Source organism: Myxocyprinus asiaticus, chromosome 22 (assembly GCF_019703515.2).
Source record: "Myxocyprinus asiaticus isolate MX2 ecotype Aquarium Trade chromosome 22, UBuf_Myxa_2, whole genome shotgun sequence".
In the NCBI taxonomy this organism is placed as follows: domain Eukaryota; kingdom Metazoa; phylum Chordata; class Actinopteri; order Cypriniformes; family Catostomidae; genus Myxocyprinus; species Myxocyprinus asiaticus.
This window is the reverse complement of record NC_059365.1, coordinates 30,561,652-30,585,329: the sequence shown is the minus strand read 5'-3', so window position 1 is coordinate 30,585,329 and position 23,678 is coordinate 30,561,652. Positions and strand designations below refer to the sequence as shown.

General features: G+C 37.9%; 1 protein-coding gene across 4 annotated transcripts in view; it reads right to left on the bottom strand.

The window, feature by feature from the left end:
* Positions 1–23,678, bottom strand: part of LOC127412608 (probable phospholipid-transporting ATPase IA) — a 211,888-nt gene that overhangs the window by 23,454 nt on the left and 164,756 nt on the right. For all 4 annotated transcript variants that reach the window (XM_051649090.1, XM_051649091.1, XM_051649092.1 and 1 more), the window contains 6 exons: positions 23,485–23,559; positions 20,946–21,068; positions 12,804–12,882; positions 8,172–8,233; positions 7,794–7,850; positions 4,846–4,953 (listed from right to left, as the gene is read on the bottom strand). In XM_051649090.1, the coding sequence (XP_051505050.1) occupies positions 4,846–4,953; positions 7,794–7,850; positions 8,172–8,233; positions 12,804–12,882; positions 20,946–21,068; positions 23,485–23,559 (504 nt within the window). The remainder of the gene's footprint in view (positions 1–4,845; positions 4,954–7,793; positions 7,851–8,171; positions 8,234–12,803; positions 12,883–20,945; positions 21,069–23,484; positions 23,560–23,678) is intronic.

Below are 23,678 nucleotides of genomic sequence, written 5' to 3'. Positions count from 1 at the left end.
TACAATTTAAATCATTGGTAATTAGAATACAGTTACATTCAAAAAGTATTTTGATTACTGAAGAGATTACTTTGCATTTTATTGTCATTTGTTTCATTTAATATTTAGTCCTTTCAGATGGAAAACATTTAAACATAAATGATGTGATCCAAAGTGCATTTGAACAGCGGTGAAACACTTTCTTATGATGTGTTACATTCATACGAGCAGACAGAGAAGTAAGTTTGAAGAAAGTTTGGAGCAGAAGAAATAGAAATAAACCTTGTGTAAATTGTCAGCTTTATGCTAAGCTAAAATGCTATTTCTAGCCATTTTACATGCACATGTTACCAGGCATGATCATATTTTTTTATCAAGAAAATTCACTTTGGATCATAATTTCTTTTTTTCTAGTAAGACCTTTGATATGATCGTATTCTTGATAATAATTTTTGTATTGTTTTCCTGTTAAAATATCTAAAAATCCTTAAAACAAGATCAAATTGATTTAGAAACAACACTGCATAAGATATTTAGGTTTTTCAGAGAATGTATTTTTAACATGTGTATTTTGTCTTACTGTACTGGCAGAGTTTTTATTGTCAAAACAAGTGAAAGAATCTACCAGTGCTGAAGAAGTAATCCAAAGTATTTAGAATACGTTACTGACCTTGAGTAATCTAACGGAATATGTTACAAATTACATTTTACAGCATGTCTTCTGTAATCTGTAGTGGAATACATTTCAAAAGTAACCCTTCCAACTCTGCATATGGCAGTAGTAGTAAGAGTAGGGTAGTATGCCATTCTGAACTCAGCCACACACACCCACACCCCCACACAACAGCGATTCTGTGTCAGTGATCAAGTGATGGGAAAGGACCCTTATAACAGTATATGGACGGGCAAGGAGGAGGTGGGAACCGGCTGAACAGTAAACAGACTTTAATGATATAAATTAACTTAACATAAACCATAAGGACACAGACACACATGCAACGCGGCCGCGTGCGTCTCTCTCTCTCTCTTTGAACTGGCGCCCCTGGCTGCCCCTTATCTCGCTCTCCCGCTGATCAGCTGATTCAGCGCCAGCTGTGCTCCATCACGGCCCGGCCACACCCTCCTCCTCGTCACAACCCTTTAATGCTATTTGTTGTAAAAAAAAAAAACTAGCCCAGATGGGACTTGAAATCAAGTACTTTACAGTGCAACGTAATGACCACAGAAGCACGTCAATTCTTAACTATCACAAAAATGTTGTTTGCAGCGCTTTTTATGTGGAGTTCAAAGCAGTGCTTGACGCTGGCATTGATGCCTTGACGCGAATCATGAACACAGTTTTATGACTGCTGTAGCAAAGCTGATTAATACTGTAGAGTTTAAGAGATTTAAAGGTGCACTCAGCAATTCCTGAGAAACACTGTTGATATTCGAACTCAAATGCCAAAACAAACACACCCCTCCCTTCAGTGCTCCTTTGGAAGCTCCGCCCCCCCCCCCACCAGCTCCAGACACTCACAACTCTCCTGCTACTAAATCTAACATCACAACAACAGCATATATTGGTTATGTGAAACAGCTACATTTATCTTACCCACCTATCGAGAAGAAAAAGAGCAACTTCTGTATCCGTCTTCAAGCCTTTTACCTCTCTGAGGTCTCTCCACCGCTGAAAAGCCTTGCCAATGTTGACACGGCTCTTAACCATAGGATCATAATCCTTCTTTTTTGGTTTATATTTGTCTGACCTTTTTCTCTTGGTCTGTTTCTCAGCCATTTGTCCTCCTTGGAGTTTAGAAAGTTCGCATCAGCCAGATTTGCCATCGCTCTTCTAAAGAATTTCCCTCTCGCTCTGCCCCCACCCCCCATCCTGTACACGTGCAAGAACCACCCCTGTTGCTGATTGGCTGGAATAGTGTTGTGTGGATCGGTCTGATCCACTTTGTTTTTGTCCCATTTACAGAGCCAGGGCTGTGTACAAATACTAGATTTTTTTTCAGCCCACCCACAGAACAGACTGTGAGGAGATATTTGCAGAATTTGACAAAAAGTGTATTGGATTAGAATTACTGAGTGCACCTTTAATGACCATTGCATTAAATATGCAATTTATGGAGGGGCTAGATCTTTTAATTAGTCATACTTCCACTTAGACTTTGAGAAACATTTAATGTTACTTAAATCTGTGACATTTTACTGCATTTCTATCTTTATACTGTGGAAGGCTTTGATTGGAAAAATGTTAATAAAGCATTATGTTGTTACATATTTTGTTTTCTTTCCTAAAAAGCAAATAAATGCATTTTGACAGGAAAAAAGAATATATAAATGTCAGTTTCTTTCTGCAATTAATCACGATTAACTATGAAAAATTATATGATTAATCACGATTAAATAAATTTAATTGACTGACAGCACTACTATAAATATAGATTTTACCTTTATTTCTTGCAATATTCTCTTCAAACTGTTGCTCCACCATGACAGTAGTTTACTTGACAGAAGAAAAAAAAAAATCACCATAAAAACAAACTGTTTACTCTACGCTGTAGCGCCCCTTGTGGTAACGTATGCAAAGCGTACTTGTGTTGTGAATTGTGGTGTGACATTTTGGAACGCAAAGACGCACAAAATCGAGCTTGCATAGCTAGAAGTGTCTGTGTTTATGTACTTGTGACTTATTGAAAGACTACACAAAAACACACTCCCAAAAAGCCTAAACTCTCAACCAGCTCATACCTGCTCCCTTTTCTTTCACCTCTGTATCCCTCTTCAGCCCCTCAGGCAGCTGTGGCAGCACAGTCAGAGATCTGTGTGAGGTGGCCTAGAGTTCAGGTGTGTTCAGGTGCACGCTCTCTCTCAGGTGTTTCCCTGCCTGTCCCTGTGCTCTGATTTAGTGCCGATTCTATGGTTGCCCTCAGCATTGGGTTACCCTGAACCTCTGGGGTATGAACTACTCTACCAAAATACATGTAGTGGGAAAGAGCTGATAAAAGAGTCCACTTGACTGGCCATTCAGGATGGGTGTACAAGACACATGTGAGAGAAAAGGCCTACTGTTACACAACACCACATCCTGGGACAGAAAACCTGCAAGTTTTTGTAATTTCAACAATGCTGAAAACCAGTGTTACCACTTTTACCTGTAACATTTACCAGTGTAACATTATCCAAACCTGTATGACTTACTTTCCTCCATGGAACAAAAAGGGAGTTTGTTTTCATACAATGGAAATACTCGTTTGAGTCGGACATGAATGAAAGTTATGATGATTTGCCGTTCAGTGAGTTAGATGTTAATTTAGCACTCACTATGAAGCATTTGTTAGAATTATTCAGATTTTTAACAGTGAGTCTTTGTGAGTCATTTGACTGATTCATTTAGAGAATCAAACATTTATGAATCGGACTACACTAGTAACACTGTATGTTTTTGAGTGTTGTTTCCCTTTAATTCCACGGTACCAGGTGCTTTAAATGAATCACATTTGATTCAGCCTGTAAGCTCACAACTCGGTTAAAATACTATATCTTTTGCCATAGTAATGCAGATTCCCGGAGAATAGCGGTGCAGGAAAAACTGGCAACAATGTACGCAGAGCAGTCTAATGTTTACATTATTCAAATAAATAGCAAAATAGTAAAACTAAATGAACTTAGATTAGCTTTGGAAAAAAGAAAAGCAATATTACAATAAATACAAAAGTATTCTGTCTGGACCATAGATCTCTGCTGGAACAGGCAGATGTAGATGTTTTCAAACTGCTATTCCTCACAGGTGACAAACAGGGCTTATTAGGCTCCATTAGGAGATTATGAGGTGAGAAAAGAGCTGAGACCCGAAGTGCCCTGAGGCCTGATGAAGGTGTAGAGTTTCCAGCTCCCAGTTCACCCTAATGAACACACAGAAGACTCTTAATGCTCAGATTATGGCACAGATTGTGTAGTGCCCAAAGCCAGAGAGACGGTGGTCTATGCGTGTTTTATATCACCTGACACATCCAGAGCCCCAGGGAAGAGGATCGGCTGTGTTTGTTTTTTAGCCTAGCCCTACTTTGAAGACAAATTTGCTAAAAAAATGTCCACAGAAGATGACAAAATCTGATTAAACCTCCTTTTGGGTTCTTAAATAAAGCTTTTTTATTTTGAAATTGAATAATTGTTATTATAAAAAAAAAAAAAATTAGGGGTAGGGTCTCTGGTAATTATAATTTGCTTAATTTGAAAACCAAGACTATATTCACCAATAGACTTAGGGTATTTTGAAAGCTAGGTAAAGATGTGTGTGTCTGTTTCTAAACTAGCAGTAGTCCGAGGATAAATATGCTGAAAAACTGTCCCAAGAAGTTAGCTAAATATGACAAAACCTCCTTATGGGGATGTGGAAGTGGAAGTAGTTCATAAATAAAACTTTTTCTTAATTCTAAACATACTTTTAATAATAAAAGTTTTCTTTTAGGGGTAGGTTTTGGGTTAGGATTAGTCTGAGGTAATTATTTAAAAACAAAGTCTATGGTACATCCTCAATCGATTTAGAATACTTATATAGGAAGGTAAACACCAAAAGTATCAGTCAATAGAGAAGATTGCAAGTATATTATTTTATTTTTATTATTGGAGTATTTTTTTTATAGCTAGATAAAAATGTGTGTTTCTAAACCAGCTGTAGTTTGATCTAAATCTGACAAAAACTCCATTTAAACTTTTTTAAACTCTACAAAAAGCACATTTTCATTTATGAGTAGGGTTATATGGTTTGGGTTAGCCTATAGTCATAATGGTTTTATTTGAAAACAATAAAAGTATGCATTATGTCCTCATTTAGGTAGCTAGAAAAGTTTGTGTTGTAGTATGTATGTGTCTTACCTCTCCTGACATATCTGGAGCCAGAGGGATCAGAGGCCATAGAGAAGAGTAGATGCCAAAGAAGACTACCCACAATCCAATGCTGCCCCAGATGGCAATGTGACTGAACTGTGAGCCAGAGGAGATTAGAGAAAAAAAACAACATTCAGTTGAAAATAATATGGCATCCTGCCACTCACACAGCACAAAACCTCATCCCACACATAAAATAAAGTAACATAAATCCATCCATATCACATCTGAGTAATATAATAAACATAATTTCATGACTAGTAACATACACTGATGAGCCAAAACATTATGACCACTCACAAGTGAAGCAAATAACGTTGATCATCTCCTAACAAGGCCACATGTCAAGGTCTGGGTAGATTAGATGGTAACCGAACAATCAGTTCTCATAGTCAACGTGTTGAATGCAGGAGAAATGGGCAGGAGTAAAGACATGAGCGACTTTGACAAGGGCCAAATTGTAATGGCCAGACGACTGGGTCAGAACATCTCTGAAACAGCAAGGCTTGTGGGGTGCTCCAGGTCAGCAGTGGTGAGTACCTACTGACAGTGGTCCGAGGAGGGACAAAACACAAACCGGCGACAGGGTGTTGGGCGCCCAAGGCTCATCGATGCGCGAGGGCAACAAAGGCTATCCTGTCTGGTCCGAACCGACAGAAGGTCTACTGTGGCACAAGTCACAGAAAATTTTAATGATTGCTATGGGAGGAATGCGTCACAACACACAGTGCATTGCACCCTGCTGGGTATGGGGCTGCATAGTCAGAGACCGGTCAGAGTGCCCATGATAACCCCTGACCACCGTCGAAATTGTACGTGAGCGTCGGAACTAGACCTTGGAGCAGTGGAAGAAGGTCACCTGATCCGATGATCCCATTTTCTTTTACATCATGTGGACGGCTGTGTACGTGTGTGCCGTTTACCTGGGGAAGTGATGTCACCAGGACGCACTGTGGGAAGACAACTAGCCGGTGGAGGGAGTGTGATGCTCTGGGCAATGTTCTGCTGGGAAACCCTGGGTCTGGCCATTCATGTGGATGTCAATTTGACACGTGCCACCAACCTAAACATCGTTGCAGACCAGGTACACCCCTTCATGGCAATGGTATTCCCTGATGGCAGTGGCCTCTTTCAGCAGGACAATGCGCCCTGCCACACTGCACACATTGTTCGGGAATGGTTTGAGGAACATGATGAGGAATTTAAGGTGTTGCCCTGGCCTCTAAATTCCCCAGATCTAATTCTGATTGATCTGTGGGATGTGCTGGACCAACAAGTCTGACCCATGGCGACTCCATCTCACAACTTACAGGACTTAAAGAATCTGCTGCTAATGTCTTGGTGCCAGATACCACAGAACACCTTCAGGGGTCTTGTAGAGTCCATGCCTCTGTGGGTTGGCGCTGTTTTGGCAGCATGTGGAGGACCAACAGCATATTAGGCAGGTGGTCATAATGTTTTGGCTCATCAGTGTATATGTCAACAACTCTTTTGAGAAAACATAAATTACACATATGGACATGTGTTGATCACATGTGTGCACATGAAAATAACCTTTGAGGGCTGAAAATTGCACATGTGAAACATTGGGAGCACATGCGAATTGGGAGCACATGCAAAACATTTCAAAACCACACAAAAAAAGTGTGATGAAAATTACATGCGTGAAATTCATGTGCTTCTTTCGTATGGAAATAAAAACAACAACTAGAACTGCATTTATCAGTCATGAAGGCAAATGGCAAAGAAAGACATACAGATTTGGAACAATTTGAGGGTAGTAAATGATGACAGAATGTAAATTTGTTTGGTGAACTATACCTATAAAAGGTATAGTTTACCCAAAAATTACAATTTTCTCATCATTTACTCACCCTCATGCCATTTCAGATGTGTATGACTTTCTTTCTTCTGATGAACACAAAGATTTTTAGAAAAGATTTCAGCTCTGTAGGTCCTCACAATGCAAGTGAATGGTGACCAAAATTCTGAAGCTCCAAAAAATACATAAAGACCACATAAAAGTAATCCATAAGACTCCAGTGATTAAATCCAGCGAGTGGGATCCATAGGAGTGGGTGAGAAACAGATCAAAATTTAAGTCCTTTTTACTATCAATTCTCCTCCCTGCCCAGTAGGTGGCAATATGCTCAACAAATGTGATCGCCAAAAACAAAAGAAGAAGAATGTGAATGTGGAGATTAATAGTAACAAAGGGCTTAAATATTTATCAGTTTCGCTTCCAAACTTACCATATTGCTTATGAAGATATAGATTCAAGCCTGGAGTCTTATGGATCACTTTTATGCTGCCTTTATGTGAATTTTGGATCTTCAAAGTTCTGATCACCATTCACTTGAATTGTATGGACCTACAGAGCTGAGATATTCTTTTAAAAATCTTCGTTTGTGTTCTGCAGAGGATAGAAAGTCATAAACATCAACGATGGCATGAGTAAATGATGAGAAAATTTAGATTTTTGGGTGAATTATCCCTTTAAGGAAATACCAGCGCTTGCAAGGCAGCAAAAGAATGTTTTAGGTAAGCTTTGGTTTTAGTCTTTGGTTCTGTGCAAATGTTATGCTGCATCAGAGCCGCTCAGAACGCAACTTGTTTTCTGTGAACTGGCACAAGAACGCTTTTTATATTATATTTGTATATTTCATTTTTTTTTTTATTTGTAGAGCACTACAAAACAATTGCATATCTGCAAAAAAAGAATCTGAATAAATGCTTTAATTAGAGACGAATCCATGACAACATTTTCAATGTTCTGAACTTTTTAATGGAGAAAGAGAGGTAAATAGGAGGAAGGGAAGGTGGTGGTGGAGCGTGTTTTGACTGATAGAGGCACAAAAAGAAAGAGAAATGGGAGGACACAGTGAAATGGTAGAGAAAGTAGATAGAAAGATGGAAAGAGTCATCCAAACCCTCACCATGGTCCAGGAAGACGTCTCCAACCCAGCCTTCAGACAGACTGTGATCACCACAAACTGCAAGACAGATACAGGTTCTTATCAACTGACTTTGCATATACATATAAACATTAGTCTGCAATGAACGTAGATATAATGATGCTTAACCGTCAGACAGGAATTGGCAAATAGTTTGTTTAAAGTAGAGTTCAGATCAGTTTATTTTCTTTTCATTGCATAAAGAATTGGCAAAAAATTACAAATCCTCAGTACAGCAAGACTCAGTCCAGAAGGATCATTTCACAGTGGGACAACTAGGACAGTATGTCAAACAATGGACAGGACACAGAGACACTTTGTGAGGACTTGGGTCTTTTCTAAAGGCCTAATCACACTTACTGTATAAACCATGTTGCCTAAGAGGAGATAGTCTGGTGTCTTGCCATTTCCAAAGACAGTATCTGTGAGGAGAATCAACAAGAGAGCTTTTAGAGCACAGGATCACATGCTAACACACATACATATATGAACATAAGTCTGAAGGATGGTCCTAGACTAGATAACATTCGGATGGTGAACTCGAGTGGTTTAATGCTCATGTCTAAACAGAGAACATGTTTGCACGTGTAACAGGACATGACTGATGTCTTAAGATGCCATACTGGTTGAAGAGTATAATAGCTCTTCAAATCTGTATTACTGAGAATCCAATGGCAGCATGTGAGCTGGGAAACGTTTGAACAGTCAGAAAGAAACTTTCTTAACTTTTGTCTTGGGAGGTTTCAGTTTTCAAGATCAACATAGAATCTCAGGAAGAGTTTAAATAGAAAACATTAAAAGGAATATTTCACCCAAAAATGAAACTTCCTACCCAATCCCACGTCAAGTCATAATAATATTAAGAGATGGTGAAATCCTAAAAATTCATACGAGTTGGTTCACAGAAAAACATATGACTTTTACTCTCATAGGGGGAAATAAACAAACCTATGAACAATGTTATTTTTGATAGTTTCCCAAGAACGTTATCCCTAACCCAAACCCTAAACCTAAAAAGCAGCTAGAAACGTCCTGTATAAAAAGACCCATTTTACTGTGAGAAAAGAAGTAACTTTTATATTATAAAAGAAAAACATGTTGTTCGCTATATCAAATAATTGGCATTACATATTCAGTTTAAATAAAGTATATAGAAATCTTTTACTTTGTATTAAATTGACAGTATATCTTTCATATAATAAAAAAATCCTGATTAATCTCATGATTTAAGACAATTTTTCAGAAAGAATGAAACAGTAATAATGCCAAAAAATAAAAGAAATTAAAAAGTTAAATTATACAATTTGCAAAAAAAAACAAAAAAAAAAATTCTCCCCCCAAATGTTCCACCCCAGTCTGAAAACCAATGCCCAAAACTTATGATGATTTAAATAGGATAATAATGAGTTTAACTAACCTAATAAAGTTGAGTTAAAACTACTATATTACATAACCAAATTATGTTGGCTCAATGAAAATGACAATCTGAATGAATGGAATTAAATCGCTTGTAAAAACATAATCAAATTAAATTAAGTAAGGGTAATGATTTTTTGAGAGTATACAAGGAACATTTAATAACAAAAAAGCATTATAAAAGTGGCCTAAATGTCATGCCCTTTGCCAGAGCTCTCAAATCTCATTTGTGCTTGCATACAATGAAATATGAAGCGTCAAGACACATTGCACCAGGCTTTACAAGAACCAGTGGTGACTGATATCAAACCTGGCATAGCTCAGACATTCTGAAAAAAAAATATTTTGAAATAAAATCATACAGGTTAGGAATGACATAAAGGTGAGTAAATTACAATTTACATTTTTTTGAACCATTCTCTATCAGATATGACAAACTCTTAAATGTTTGTCAATTTTGCCATGGCAGTGTGATTAGAGCATGTGCTCTGACACATTGAGCTGTGAAGCTCAGATGGTTACCAAAAGTTCAGATCCAGCTTGTGACATTTCCTGATCCCTTTTCCCTTCTCTCTCCCTTTCGATTCCTGTCCTCTTTCAACAACAAAAAAGTGGTGCAAAAAAAGCCTTCTGGGCATTTAATCTGAACAAGCTTTAATCATGCTCTAATAGTTGTGTAAATAGAAGGTAACGGTGGATATAAAATTAGCTGATGGCAGCCATACAAAGAGGTACAGACAACGAATCTGCTTAAATAATTGAGGATTAACTGACCATAGAGACAAGCTCCGTTTGTCATGATACAAATACTACTGTATAGATAGTTGCTGGCTCATTCTAACTGCTACAGCAAACGGCTCTGATTGGGTAGTTAAGCAAACAGTGGGTCTTTCAAATCTGGGAAACACACAATGGGCACACATGGCAGTGTGGTTACATTAGTCATTCTCTGACTGTAAGTGAGAGTGGAGGATCCAAAACCATCAACACTCTGGCGGAGTAAAACACAGCAGACACAGCATGTGGATCTGGAAGGCATGTGTGTGTCTCAGTGTGTGTATGGTGCTGACAGGCTGTCAATCAGAGACAGCAGTCTCTGCTTCTTTGTTTAAAGAGCAGGTCTAAGTCTGAATGTGTGGTCCTGTGTGGGCCAGCCAAAGCTGCCTCATTCTTATTGTGTCTTACACACACACACACAGTCATCTGTTCACATATAGTACTTAACACTCTCATTTGTACATGCTAACATTAAAGACATATAAAGACCACAGATCAATTTATTAAATGTGACTATGTGGAAAAAGAGGTAAGACAGTGTGTAAGTGTATGGTTACACTGCTCATTTGTAGTGAGAGAATACTGTTCCATTCCAAAACCCAGTGAGCTGCCTACGCAGGCGGCATTTAAGGCACCAAAATAAAGGCTGTTCCAAAAGGCAGGCAACTTAAGTATACTGCCTTTTATGTTTTTGTTTTTTTTTTGGCCAGATTCCAAGACAGTACCACATGTATTCTTCACAGAAAAGGCAATCCCATAATATTTTGCGATGAGCTCAATGAGAAATTGAATCCAAGATGGCAGACAAGGCCATCTTGAGAAATATTATTAAAATTGTATTTGTTTTTTTTTTTTAAATCATTCAATACTGGAAAGTAATAGAAATAGTTAATCACAGTTAAAACAATTTTATTTTATTCAATATTTGTGTGTGCTATCTAATTTTATGTAACACATTATTGGCTTAGCAACATGCTAACACCAAACTCTATAGAAATGAATTGCTAAACGAGTCTCCTTGGACTTTGCATAAGGAGCACTATTTGCTACATATGCTGACTATTACAAAATTGTTATTTATGAGTTTTTTTCCCCACTACATTTAAATTAGGATGCTGCCTTAATCTCCTGAGATAAGATGGTGACTGCTGTGTGCATTTTCCTTTTCCATTTTTGATTTGAAACCAGTAGCACCTAATAAACATGAAAAAAAAAAAAAAAAGATTCTAGAGCAAATAGTTTTCCTAAAAATGTATGTCCACATATGTGGACAGCTGGACTAAGTTATGACATTTTACATAATACCAAGCTATATAAAGTCTGTTTTTTTTTTTTTTTTTCAAATTGTTTATAATGTTTCCAGGAGTGTTGGTTATTGAGGATTCTGAGACGTTACAGACATTACAGCTGATTTTCTGTAAAGCTGCTTTGGGACAATGTGTATTAGGAAAAGCACAAATAAAAAAACGATTTGACTTGATTTAAATTTTATGTTACAATGTTTTTTTGTACTTTGGCAACAAAACCTCTTCACTCTGTGATATCCAGTGCTGAAGCATTTAACTATTCAGAAATCTGATATAAGTAATGGCCAGCATCGTCCAATCAATGCCAACCATGTTAAAATAAAATTATACATGATAAATTCTGAATCTATGTACTGATAACCATTGTTCCATGTCTGCCAACCATGTTGAGTGGTCCAAACATCATCTGCTGCCTGAAACTGAACTGTTGATAGGAAGTTTGGATTGAATGCACTTGGCTTCATAAGAAAGCTATAGGATGCTCCCTATTTAGTGAATGACTTAACCTCCAGTCTGCTGTCTGTCTGCACTGGTCTAAGAACAGTTCAAAATGCACCTTATTTTCATCCTAACTCCATATAAAGCCTCTGAATGCAACAATGTTTTTTCTCAATGTGACAATGCACAGTAAATATAGGATTTCTAATGAAAACCTTGTGTTATTGTACACATTAGTGTACATTGTGTTCAGCAGCATGGCGTTTCGCATTAAACCGCTCAAATTTAAAAATGGCATATCGGATGAAACTAGACACTCTAATCTTTTGAATCAATCAGGTTTCAATGTAAACACTTAATTAGGTTTCTTACCAGATGTAGTTTTGTTGGCGCTTCTCCCAAAGACAACTCTGCTGTGATCGGCACCATGTTGTTTTGTCACATGACTCTGTGCGTCAAAAGTTTAACCCTTTACTAAAAGCCCAGAATCTTCTGAGCTGAGATCAGTCAGTTTAAATTAATTTAAATGATGCGATGCATATAGCGAAGCCAAAACACAAGGTCCACAGATGTGTATGCGGGGTCGCACAAGGTTAAAGGGATAATTCACCCAAAATTTTAATTTCTGTCATCAATTACTCAACCTTAATGTTGTTCCAAACTTCTATGATTTTCTTTCTTCCGTGGAACACAAACAGAGATGTAAGGACTGACAATCCCTTTAATTCTATGGAAAACATCAGCGTCACCATTCTTGAAAATGTCTCCTCTTGTGTTCCAACGAGGAAAGGAAGTCATATGGGTTTGGAACAACATAAGGGTGAGTAAGTGATTACAGAATTTCCTATTTTGAGTGAATGAACCCTTTAAGGGATAGCAAATAGACAAGGCAAGGCAGCTCACTAGGTTTTGGAAGAGATCTTGAGATATTCATGGTGGCCAATGAGAAGCAATTAAGTTGAAGCAAGAGCAGGCCTGTCTTTTACTCTGACACCCACTGACCTAAAAAAAACAAAAATAAAAGTATTGCGAGAGTGTGTATGTGTGTGCTTACCGTGCTGGAAGGCCTTGAGGGGGAACCAGAAAAGGATGACTGAGTGAAACAGGCCATTCAGACAATGGGCCCAGAAGACCTGCAGTAGAGTGGAGGAGGGGAGGAGAAAAGAGAGAGAGGGAAGAGAGGCATGAGAAAGACGGTGGCCACCCTAACCCTGCAGCTGACCCCTGACACCGGGCCTTTGTGTGCTCTCAGAGCTAGGCTAAGTGGAAGGTTTGTCAGGCCTCCCAGCTCAATGGCCACCCCGCTGACAGACACTTTTTATCCTGTGTTTATCCTTTATCCTGTGAGCGTAGCAAGAGAGAGAGACTGCTAGCTGAGAGATGTTGGTAAGGGCCGTTTTTCGTAAGCTTTACTTTTTGCTCCAGTATTGATTGCCTCATCAAATTTCCCCAATCGTTCCTTTGTGAATTATGAAAAAAACCCAAATCCTTCATGGATACTTTTAGTACATAAGACTAAAGATCTTTAGATAAGTTTAAAGAATTAAGATGTATTAGTCTGTCACTACACAGCATAGTAATTTGGGAGCATGAAATAACTAATCGCTTACACATGTACAGCATATAGTCTTTGAGTGTCTGCGTCTGTATACATGGGCGTGTGGACTGTGGATGTGCCATTTAAATAAATATCCTCCTCCAAAACCACCTTGTTTTGAATTTACATTATGCAAGGACTTGGCCAAACAAAACACTAATGGGCGAGGTAGCATGAAACAGCCATGAAATGAAATCAGGCCTGCCAGTCCAGTTTCCAATCCCTGTTTTTTCCAGCGCTCCCCTTTTCACCTCTACAGTCTCAGACCGTCCACTGGCCATAGACAAAATACAGTGCATCCGGAAAGTATTCACAGCGCTTCACTTTTTCCACATTTTGTTATGTTACAGCCTTATTCCAAAATGGATTAAATTCATTATTTTCCTCAAAATTCTACAAGCAATACCCCATAATGACAATGTGAAAGAAGTTTGTTTGAAATCTTTGCAAATTTATTAAAAATAAAAAACGAAAAAAAATCACATGTACATAAGTATTCACAGCCTTTGCCATGACACTAAAAATTGAGCTCAGGTGCATCCTGTTTCCACTGATCATCCTTGAGATGTTTATACAACTTGATTGGAGTCAACCTGTGGTAAATTCAGTTGATTGGACATGATTTGGAAAGGCACACACCTGTCTATATAAGGTCCCACAGTTAACAGTGCATGTCAGAGCACAAACCAAGCCATGAAGTCCAAGGAATTGTCTGTAGACCTCCGAGACAGGATTGTATCGAGGCACAGATCTGGGGAAAAATTTCTGCAAACTCCCCACAGAAAGGCCCTGGGTGAGCCGGGACTTGAACTGGGGACCTTCTTGCTGTGAGGCGACAGTGCTACCCACTGAGCCTCTTTTTGAAACTGTTTAATGAGACACCTGATATTACATTTCTGTCATAACCTACTTTACCTCATGTTGCTCAAAATCTGTATAATATCTCCTCACACAAAGCTTAAAAAAAATCTTCAAAAGACTTGGAATATAGCACATTTAATACAGTCCTTGTTTGGAGCTTGACAGCAACAGGTCAACGTCTACTTGCATTGTGTAGAAAATAGCTGCGTGAACATTATTAAAAATATATCCTTTTGTGTTTCACAGAAATAGAATAATCATAAGGGTTTGGAGGGAAAGTAGATGATGACAGAAATTTCATTTGAGTAAACTAAACAACTAAAATTGTGATGGTGATTGGCAGTAAAACTGTCATAGGTGACATCAGAACGATAAAAAACTAAATTTAACGCAATCAATATAACCAAATTGAAAGCATAGTGATAAACAGTAAAAAAAAAAACAACCAAAAAAAAAAAAAACATTTACTGCAAAAATAAAATGTACAATGCCGCACTGGGAACACTTTGACTCAAAACAATGTGAATCATTTTGTTTGCACCAGTTCATCAAAATAAAGTATCCGAACAGTCTGATTCAAAACAAATCATCTACCCAAAACTAGTGCCTGGTAGAACAGTCTAATTCTGACCCTGGCCCACACAAAACAGTTTATGTAATTGTGTTATCTTAATTGTGGTCATGAAAACTTTTGAGGGGGATGGTATAAAGAGCCATGAATCCTTGAAATTGTCTTGTTCTGTGTTGTTTCACAGAGGCCCTGTGTGACCTCTCGCCCTTTTTGACCTAACCCTCTCACCTCTGCTATCGGCAAAGCAAAACAAAGCTCGGGGCTCTGGTCTTCAGAAAACAGGCTCATCCTACACCCACAAAACACTACAGGCCTTGCTGGTGGGCACGCTCTGGCCATATCCCTCCATTTTTTAATGTTTGATTAATAATCTGCTATGCCTACAAAGCAATAAACCACAAGAGGCATAACAGTGATTTTATCATGGATAAAGGTGTTGTTAAGCACAAGCTTTTATGAAAAATGGTGGAAACAGCAATATGATAAAAGTCACCGATATTTAATCAATACTTTAGTGCTGTCAGTCGATTACATTTCTTAATCGTGATTAATTGTATAATTTTCCGTAGTTAATCAGGATTATTTAAAGCTTTTGAAAGTGCTGAAATTTGACTAAATATACTTCTTTTCCTGTTGAAATGCATTTATTTCCTTCATAGGAAAGAAAACAAAACAATATGTAACAATATAATGCTTTATTAACATTTTACAAACAAAGCCTTCCACATTATTAAGACAGAAATGCAACAAAATATCACCAATTCAAGTAACATTAAACTTTTCCTAAAGTCTAAGTGGGAGTTTGACTAATTATTGCAATGGGCATTAAATCTCTTAAACTCTCATCCTCCACAATATTAATCAGCTGGCAGACTGTGGCTCTCCGCTTTGTGTCAGTGTGTCAACGTCAGTGTCAATCACTGCTTTGAACTCCACATGAAAAGCGCTTGCAGACAAAAATATCTCATTCTGCATTTTGGTGACAGTTAAGACTTGACGTGGTTCTGTGGTAATTAAAATGTGCCTACTTAGGCTAAAAAATATTTGATTTCTGTCACAAGTTCCATCTAGGCTTGTTTTGTGTATATCAGTGTGTGTATATCAGCCATTTTACAACTGCTGTGAACACGGCTCAGCATATCAGAATTTGGAGTCGTAGCCACCTGTTTCATAATTTCGGGTCTAACCTAGTTTGTCTCCCACTGTCTAGTGCAACTTCCTGTCATCTGCCACTACCAGACCAATACAGACTCACACACACTAAATTTCTGTCTATACACACAAATAGAGTGTGAAACAAGACCACCACCAATAATCTTTAGGAACAAGCTGTTCTAACCCTCAGCCAATGCTTTACACACACACACACACACACACACACACACACCTCACAGAGTCGAACAATGAATTCTAATGAAATCAATAAATGTTCATAATCATTTGTCACAGGGAGGCTTGTCTGTATCCAAGCAGGTTGCTAAGAATGTAGGTGTGAATGGCCATCTGTCCTGCCTGAAATAAAGGCCTGTAGTGTGTGACAGCTTACTTGCTTAAACTAGCATGAAAGGATAAAGTTTATTTTGGGTCAACTATTTCCAGACTTTTTCAATGATGTTGGGCTACAAATTAAGCCAGAAAGAAACAGAAAGAGACAGAGAATGAAAGAGATAGAGAGAAGGAGGGAGGGATGCAGACTGCAGTGTGTTGAATGTGAATGTGCTTTGGCGTTATTAGGGCGACTTTAGTGTCAAGACTGTGTAATTAATAGTGAAAGGGTGCACAGTGTGTGACGCCCTAAATATTTCACATTAAACTAGTGCATGCTCTCTCTCTCTCTCAATCCATGTATCCTTAATTCACAACGTTTCTGTTCTATATACAGATGTAGCCATGTAGAAGAAAGAGATCTAGGGAAGCAGCATATTAACAGTCGGACTAAACATCAAATACCAAAAGAAAAACTGTTTAAAAGAGTGGTGATTGCCCATACAAAACTAAGCACCAAGATGCTAGGGTGTTGTGTCTGGCTACAAAGGGTGTTGCTATGCAGTTACTATGGTGTTTTGAGTGTTTTTTAGTGAGGGTGATCTGGGTGGTTGTGTACTGGCCAAGGCAAAAGAGCCCATTGCCCAAGAACTATAGCCATCTTTATATATCTTAAGTTCATTTAGTGCATCTTAGGTGCATTTAGGTACAGTGGTGTGAAAAAGTGTTTGCCCCCTTCCTGATTTCTTATTTTTTTGCATGTTTGTCACACTTAAATGTTTCAGATCATTAAACAAGTTTAAATATTAGTCAAAGATAACACAAGTAAACACAAAATGCACTTTTTAAATGAAGGTTGTTATTATTAAGGGAAAACAAAATCCAAACCTACATGGCCCTGTGTGAAAAAGTGATAGCCCCCTAAACCTAATAACTGGTTGGGCCACCCTTAGCAGCAACAACTGCAATCAAGCGTTTGTGATAACTTGCAATGAGTCTTTTACAGCACTGTGGAGGAATTTTGGCCCACTCATCTTTCCAGAATTGTTGTAATTCAGCCACACTGGAGGGTTTGAGCATGAACTGCCTTTTTAAGGTCATGCCACAGCATCTCAATAGGATTCAGGTCAGGACTTTGACTAGGCCACTCCAAAGTCTTCATTTTGTTTTTCTTCAGCCATTCAGAGGTGGACTTGCTGGTGTGTTTTGGATCATTGTCCTGCTGCAGAACCCAAGTTCGCTTCAGCTTGAGGTCACGAACAGATGGCCGGACATTCTCCTTCAGGATTTTTTGGTAGACAGCAGAATTCAGGTTCCATTTATCACAGCATGTCTTCCAGGTCCTGAAGCAGCAAAACAGCCCCAGACCATCACACTACCACCACCATATTTTACTGTTGGTATGATGTTCTTTTTCTGAAATGCGGTGTTACTTTTACGCCAGATGTAATGGGACACACACACCTTCCAAAAAGTTCAACTTTTGTCTCGTCAGTCCACAGAGTATTTTCCCAAAAGTCTTGGGGATCATCAAGATGTTTTCTGGCAAAAATGAGACGAGCCTTAATGTTCTTTTTGCTCAGCAGTGGTTTTTGTCTTGGAACTCTGCCATGCAGGCCATTTTTGCCCAGTCTCTTTCTTATGGTGGAGTCATGAACACTGACCTTAACTGAGGCAAGTGAGGCCTGCAGTTCTTTGGATGTTGTTGTGGGGTCTTTTGTGATCTCTTGGATGAGTCGTCGCTGCGCTCTTGGGGTAATTTTGGTCGGCCAGCCACTCCTGGGAAGGTTCACCACTGTTCCATGTTTTCGCCATTTGTGGATAATGGCTCTCACTGTGGTTCTCTGGAGTCCCAAAGCTTTAGAAATGGCTTTATAACATTTCCAGACTGATAGATCTCAATTACTTTCTTTCTCATTTGTTCCTGAATTTCTTTGGATCTCGGCATGATGTCTAGCTTTTGAAGATCTTTTGGTCTACTTCACTTTGTCAGGCAGGTCCTATTTAAGTGATTTCTTGATTGAGAACAGGTGTGGCAGTAATCAGGCCTGGGTGTGGCTAGAGAAATTGAACTCAGGTGTGATAAACCACAGTTAAGTTATGTTTTAACAGGTGGGGCAAACACTTTTTCACACAGGGCCATGCAGGTTTGGATTTTGTTTTCCCTTAATAATAACCTTCATTTAAAAACTGCATTTTGTGTTTACTTGTGTTATCTTTGACTAATATTTAAACTTGTTTGATGATCTGAAACCTTTAAGTGTGACAAACATGCAAAAAAATAAGAAATCAGGAAGGGGGCAAACACTTTTTCACACCACTGTATATTTACAGACTACTTGATGCTGCTCAGAGCAGGCATAAATGCATTTACACAGCAATTATAATTGCATAAATAATGTTATGAGATTACGGTTTTAAATACAAAATTATGTATATACAAATATCAAAGGAATGAAAATATGAAGTTACACTTAAATTTGAAACTATAAATTATGAAATATATGCTCTTTCACGACAACAACAAAGTTTATCTGATGCTGTATTTCATTTACAAAAAATTAAAGCAACCTCAGAACTGCCTTTGATACTCAGGTCAGAGCAGGCATAATTCAGTCTGGCTTTTAGGCACCATTGCGTCTTTACACAGAATTTTGAGCAGGCACAGAGCAGCCTTAACTTCGCTGTGTAAAGATGCCTTAAGACATTTTTGTCCTTAGATATGGCTCAGGTCCCCACATCTATTTAAATCTATCAGATATGTTCATTTGATCCTCCGCTGGGTGAAAATGTTTAGGTCCAATTACTAATAAAATGAATAGCACACTTCTCCACACCAAGAATCACTGTTGTCTCTGGTTATTATGTCAAGTAAATCTCTTCTTCTCACTATTGCATTATAAACTGGAAATCATAACCTAATCAAGTATTGTAGAAATAGCTCCTTAAGGTAGCAATTGCATGCTACCATGTTTTATGGTGTAGTTAGAAAAAAGAACACAGTCTTCAATAATAGACTATTATAAGAGCGTATTTCTATTTTAATAATACTTTGCAAACTTTTAAACAACATTATGTTACTGGCTATTTTATTATATTGCTCTACTTCATACTCTCTTGTAGGCTATTTGCATTTTATGCAAGCATAGAACAATTAACATAAGAATTATGGTGTTTGTGTTACAAATGACCAGTAAATCTGTCTCTCTGCTGACCCCAGGGGTTGTGTTGTCTGTAATGAGTGTCAGTATGGTGGTAAATGGTCTCCACGCCTGTGAAGTGGGGCAGTGAGGTGACACTAGCAGACAGCCACGCTGGGGCTGCAGATGAGACAGCTTTATTAACACACACATTACAATGCCTAAAAAAAGGTTTACAATGAAAGTATTTCTGGGTAAAACTTTTTTGTAACTAACAATAAAAAACATTGCATTATGTAATGCTTTATAGATCATTAGTAAATGTACATTCAGATAGTTAGAAATTTAATTAAACTTTGATTCATATATTTTCATAAACCTTCTTATTTAAATTAATGTGAACTACTGATATATTAAGCAATATCAAATGTTTGTTTATCACTTAAAGGAATAGTTCAACCAAAAATGAAAATGTTCTCATAATTTTCTCACCCTCATGCCACCTCAGATGTGTATGACTTTATTTCTTCTGCTGAACACAAACTTTCTATAAGAATATCTCAGCTCTGTAGGTCCATACAATGCAAGTGAATGGTGACCAGAACTTTGAAGCTCCAAAAATCACATAACGGCAGCATAAAAGAAATCCATAAGACTCCAGCGGTTAAATGCAGATCTTCGGGAGCAATATAAAAATTGTGGGTGAGAACAGATTAATATTTAAGTCATTTTATACCGTAAATCTCCACTTTTACTTTCAAAATGTAACAGAATGCGAAAGCAAAAGTGGAGATTTACAGTAAAAAAAAGGTTTTCTCACTCACACTTATATCGCTTCTGAAGATATTGATTGAACCACTGGAGTCTTATGAATTACTTTTATGCTGCCTTTATGTGATATTTGGACATTCAAAGTTCTGGTCACCATTCACTTACATTGTATGAACCTACAGAGCTGAGATATTCTTTCGGATGTCATGAGGTAAATGGTGTCATGAGTAAATGATGAGAATTTTCATTTTTGGGTGAACTATCCCTTTAAATGAAGGTTGTTATAAACTGCTGTCAATGTCTGAATTTTACTTACCAAACTAAACCATTAAAAAAAAAAATCAAGGAAACTTGAAATGAGATTGACTTAACAATTCTAAAAGACGTGTCAATATATCAAATGCTGTAAACACAGATTCACATTCATACTACCTTTTAATAGTTTATTACCTACTAAAGAGGGAGATGAACACTCAAAAGACATCTCAGATGAGCAAATAGAGAGAGAGAGAGAGAGACAGTTTTAATGGATGGCTAAACCATCAAGGTCCTGCTGTTGACCCGAGTTTTTATGATTAAGAAAGTCATAACAGGATCTGTTTGTTCAGTGGGGGCTTTTAGCCCGGGTGCCAAACGGTTCACAAAACACAGGTCAGTAAAGAGTGCTGAGTGTGACCTGCCTAAATGATCATCAATGGAATTTCAACAAATCACAATTATATATATATTTATATATTTAGAAGAGTGTATTTCTCGTTTGAGTGTGTTTACCTTGGTGTTGAAGCCCATTGCATTCTGTGAGGTTTTGTAGAGTTCGGGGTATTTCAGCATGTTCTCCTTCCTGCAGGAACGCTCAAAGATGCCCAGAGTCAGAGGAGGCAAAGCAGTGAAGATCTAATGAATAAAATAATACAATAAATAAATAAATAAATAAATAAATAAGGGAAATTTAAAAAAGTATGCTTTTCATGATATTATACTGAGATATTAATCTAAAATCAGGTCATCTAATTTGGGAAATTTTAATTTGCTATAAACAGAGGGATTCAAATGACAGTGTGAAAGGAAAATGTTATATATATACATATACATTTTTTAATACAATTTTTTTTTTTTTTTTATAATTTAAAACAGTTTTTTTATTCATTACAAATTATATTATCAGCATAATAGTTGAACTGAACAATAAACATAAATGTCTGAATTTGTTACTAATAGGTGTGTCTTCAAGCTAGTCTGCTAGCATGGAGTCCACAAGTTGCAAATTTGTGGTTGTTGGTGCAAATTCAGATAATCCACATTATCCCAACATGAGTTGTGAAAGTTACAAAAGGAAGCAAGGAAATCAGATTTTTGTATTAACTATTTAACATGATCAATCACACCAATTTGCTGATTTGTGACCTAGAAACAGTGCAGAAACTTAAAAATGTCTTACATTTTTTTTTTTTTTTTTTCAAAATTCTAAACCTTTGTTTGTTTCTAAGTTTAAATTAAATTTTGAATCCCAGATTTTCATTGTGGACTCATGTAAACTTACGAACCCCACTGTAAATCTAAACAAACAACCACATAAATCAAACATAAATAAATACAACTGCAGTCTGAATGTGCTCTATGATATTTCCCCTCCTATACTCAGTCTGAGCTCCAGACAACTTTTCCCTTGGTGTTTTTTCCCCCTTGTGCATGTATGGTGCAGCCCATTGAGCATGTAACTTTGGCATTTATATTATTTGCATTCAGTCCATGTGTAAAAACTATTTCAAATGAACATCTGCCACTGTGCCTGCAGCCTGTTAGCAGATCTCCTGGATGCTTTCAGTTTTGCGCTATGGCAGCTCTTGAAAGCGAGACGGGTGGTATTATAGTCCAGAGAGGGTTGCGAGGTCAGCCGTGAATGTCTCTCGTTGGCCCAGTTTGAGCTGCCTGGCTGTGGTTGACGGGCTAGTGTACGTGCTTTCCTGGGTCTCATTCTCTGAGCGACGCGGTCCTCCATTCAGGGGTGGATTCGGCCTGTTGCATCAAGCAAACCCCCTCTGAAGCCGTGGAATTCCTCTTTGCTCAGATAAAGAGAGAATGCTGCGGGCCAAGTGTACTGGCCTCACAACGCCACTGATCCATTACACAGGGCTGATGGGTAGCAGTGTTAAAATTTTGTTTTTTGTTCAGATGTAAAGAGCAATTTCTCAGGACAATTGGAGAATTGGGTGGTTTACCTGTTTTGTGTGCTGTGTACAGAGATATACAGTGGCCCCAAAATGTATTTAGACACTAAAGTTGCACTTAAAAATGAGGAAGTCTTTGCATTAAATAAGATAATTTCAATCTAAAAGTCATTTCTTTTAAAGATAAAACAAACACACTTTTCAAGCAAAACAAATGCAGCTTTTTAGGTTGTAAATGATGAAATGAGATGTGCTGTTATTAAAAAGTATTTGGACACTTTCTGATTGTCAAATGTTAGTGGAACAAGTTCATAGTTATTGTTAATGTGTCTGCTAGGACACCTGTGTGAACTTGAGAGGACTTCATACGTACATCCACTAAAATAACCTTCACACCAATTGCTCAAAAGTCATTGCAAAAATGGCTCAAAAACTTCTAGTTCTGAGAAAAGAGACACTTTTGATATTTTGTATCTAATTCAATTCAGACATTTTTAAGTGTGGAAAGTTCAGACATTGTGTGTCAAAAATGTCCAAATACTTTTTGGGACCACTGGATCTACAATTGTTTATGCAAAATTGAAAAACGAACTCCACCCGGGTTTTCTTTTCTTAAACTTTCCTTTCTGTTAAAAACATGTTAATTAACAGCATCAGTACCTACTGTATCACCGAAACCCTAAGGCAGCTCAGTTTAGAGGACTCCACCCAAATGACGTGTGTGTGTGTGTGTGTGTGTGTGTGTGTGTGTGTGTGTGTGTGTGTGTGTGTGTGTGTGTGTGTGTGTGTGTGTGATTTAAACATGTCTGGATTCAACCTGTTCCTTTTATCATTCAACGCTGACCTGTTTAATGCAGCTCTTTGGGCCATGAGCATCTGTTGTTGCAGTACATTCAGGACATAGTTCTGGTCACGCGGGCAATACGGACTTGCCAAGCGCTCATAAATAAAGGAGATTTTTCAGGATGGCGGTGACACGGGCTGCAGTAAAGGAGCTGTCTGGGGTGCCGTGACTAACGAGTTTCTTGCCTGAGTGTGACAGGGGAGGCATTTTAACACATTCTCTCTCACGGTAATGAAGAGAGGAGAGTAAATCTCTCTCTCTCTCACACACACACACACACACACACGTGCGCACTTACCACATTGTACAGGCCGATGCACCAGCGCTCAAATAGAATCTGACCAGAGAAGCCATTCACAAACGCAAACCAGATCTGAAAGACAAAAAGATAAAGCAATAGTAAATTAATTTTCCAATTAACAGCTTTAGATTTGATAGTGGAATAACAGTGTTTTACTCAACATTATTAAATTCAAAAACCAAAATGACGTA